This window comes from Eurypyga helias, unplaced genomic scaffold (assembly GCF_000690775.1).
Source record: "Eurypyga helias isolate BGI_N326 unplaced genomic scaffold, ASM69077v1 scaffold23013, whole genome shotgun sequence".
Classification (NCBI taxonomy): Eukaryota; Metazoa; Chordata; class Aves; order Eurypygiformes; family Eurypygidae; genus Eurypyga; species Eurypyga helias.
In genome coordinates, this window is record NW_010243415.1 from 1 (window position 1) to 2276 (window position 2276).

The window sequence follows — 2276 nt, forward strand, 5'->3', positions numbered from 1 at the left end:
TGTCCTATCCAGAAAGGCACCTCGGGCCCAATTCCCATTTGGACACCTGGATTAGATACCCATTTTCCACTTAAAATCCACAGGAAGATGCCGCACACCTTTATGCCCCCCTAAACTGTGTACTTCTACTAGCAGGAGCCCTGTGTGGGTCTGTGTCTCCCCACGTGTGTACCAGGGGGCTGCTGTCCCCCTTAGTTCGAGGTGTGACCACAGGGAGATGGTAGAAAGAGAATGACTTGTCCACACTGGTTTTCCCTCCCTCCAGCTGATAGACCGAGCCACCAGCCCTCGTGATGAAGGCGATCCCAAAGCTGAGCAGAAGACCCTGGAGGAGAGCTGGCAGGACTTGGCCTTGATCAAGGTGACGTCAAAACCCCCCAAGAAGCAGAGAAGGGAGGACCTCAGCGAGCCTCTGCTCTCTCCAGCTCGGCCACTGGCGCCAGGTGAGGCTCCCGGCGTGGATGCCAGCTCCCACCATGGCCGGGAAGATCACCTCGGTGTGCTCTGGGCCGGCTGCGCCACAGCTCCAGCAGTCTGGGAGCTCCGCGTTATTTTTAGCTCGGTGACCGGAAAGCCGACCCGATTGCGCCTGCCCTCCTGGGAGGCTCCCAAGCCGTGGCCCCTTTTTAGGCAATGCCTGTGGTAACGGCACCTCCGATACCATCCCAGCCACTACGGTGGCTGTTGGGGCTTTGTTTCCTCGAGTGGTGTCTGCTGCGCTCGTTTTCTGGGTCAGCTCTGTCTGGAGAAGGTGCGCTCGGGAGCTGCTGCAGACAAAGGCTGCCTTGTCCGGCCGCAGACAAAGACTGCGTTTTTCAAAGTGGGAAGGCAGCCCAGCTCCGTGCAGGGCAGGTTCTGAGATACTGGAGCGATCAGGCAGGCGTAAGAAAAAGCTGGGTCTGCCTGAGCATGGCAGGGGCAAAAAGTTGGGGCTGAGACTTGTAGGGACGTTGGCAGCGAGTCCCTTGCCTGGGTGCTGGCACTTAGCTTGGTTTGCTCTTCTCTAGCTGGGGTGAGTGCTGTCGGGGTTTGAGGTTGGTTTGGGCTCTGCCTGGGCTGAGAAGTGCTGTTAACTTCGGAGGACGTGGTGGTGGCCCTCTTGGCGAGGTCATCCTTGCGTCCCGAGAGGTGGCACCCAGCTTGTGCCTCCCTCTCGGCTGTGGCAGGAGAAGCTGCCGTGTGTTGTGATGTGCTCGGAGCTGTGACTTCTCTCCCCTCTGCCCCATCCCTTTCCCACAGAGCCCAGGGTCTGCTCTGCCCCTCCAGAGACTCCTCGTATCGAATCCGGCCCTCCACGCTGCCTCACGCTGCAGGAGAAGCTTCTCTCCCACTACAGCAGCTGGCTGGCTGTGCCCGATGCGCAAGCGTCCCTCGTCCCGCAGCTGGCCAGGAGCGTCTGTGTCCAACTGCAGAACTTCCTGAGGAGCAAGTGCCCGGAGCTGCCCTTCGGCAGCCTCTTCCTCAGCGGTCCCCTGCTCGACGGCCTTGGGGCTCTGGCAGCCAACCACATCCACCTCATGCTGCCAGTGGTCCTCGATGCTGCGCTCTGGAGCCTCATCCCGGGAGAGGACACTGTGGTGAGGAATCCCCAGTACTGGATGATCAAGAGGACTGAACTGGAGTATTTCCCTCGTGGGCGCAGCCCCTGGGACAGGTTCATCGTGGGCCGGTACCTCTCCTCCAACATGCTCAACAAGACCCTCCACAAGATGCTGGTGGCCTCCATCAACTGGCCCACCATAGGCAGCCTGCTCGGGAGTGTCATCCACCCGGTCATGGCCTCCCAGGAGCTGAAGCTGGAAGTCAAACATGATCAGGTCGAGCTGAGCATCACCCTCTTCCCGATGGTGGAAATGAAGGACAAGGTGCTCCTGGCCGCTCCTCCTGAAGGACTGGTGGAAAACCTCTGGCTTGAGAGTTTCTACAAGGCGGAGGTTTCGAAGGTGAAGGAGCTGGATGCTGGCGACTCCGGGGCTCGGCAGTGCTGCCTCCGCATCCTCAACGGTGTCTGCAAGAGCCACCCTGCCCTGCACAAACTGGGCGGCAGCCCCCTGACCCACGTCATCCTTCACCTCAGTGCCACTGGTTCGGACTGGGCAGAGGAAAGCCTTGCTGACCGGTTCCAGCAGGTGCTTGAGGAGCTGGTGGGCTACCTGGAGAAAGGAGTCCTGCCTTCCTATTTCAACCACAAAATCAACCTCTTCTGTGAGCTGTTAGAGGAGGAAATCGATGAGATGGGCTTCATGCTCTACAGGTCCATCTCTGAGCCGGAGCTC

General features: G+C 59.7%; 1 protein-coding gene across 1 annotated transcript; it reads left to right on the plus strand.

The window, feature by feature from the left end:
* Positions 1-265: 265 nt before the first annotated feature.
* On the plus strand, positions 266-2272 carry MIEF2 (mitochondrial elongation factor 2; the record flags this gene model as incomplete). Its single annotated transcript, XM_010149416.1, has 2 exons — positions 266-443; positions 1240-2272. Coding segments are annotated over 2 exons (1211 nt in total), but the record flags the coding sequence as incomplete, so codon positions are not given.
* Positions 2273-2276: the final 4 nt, after the last annotated feature.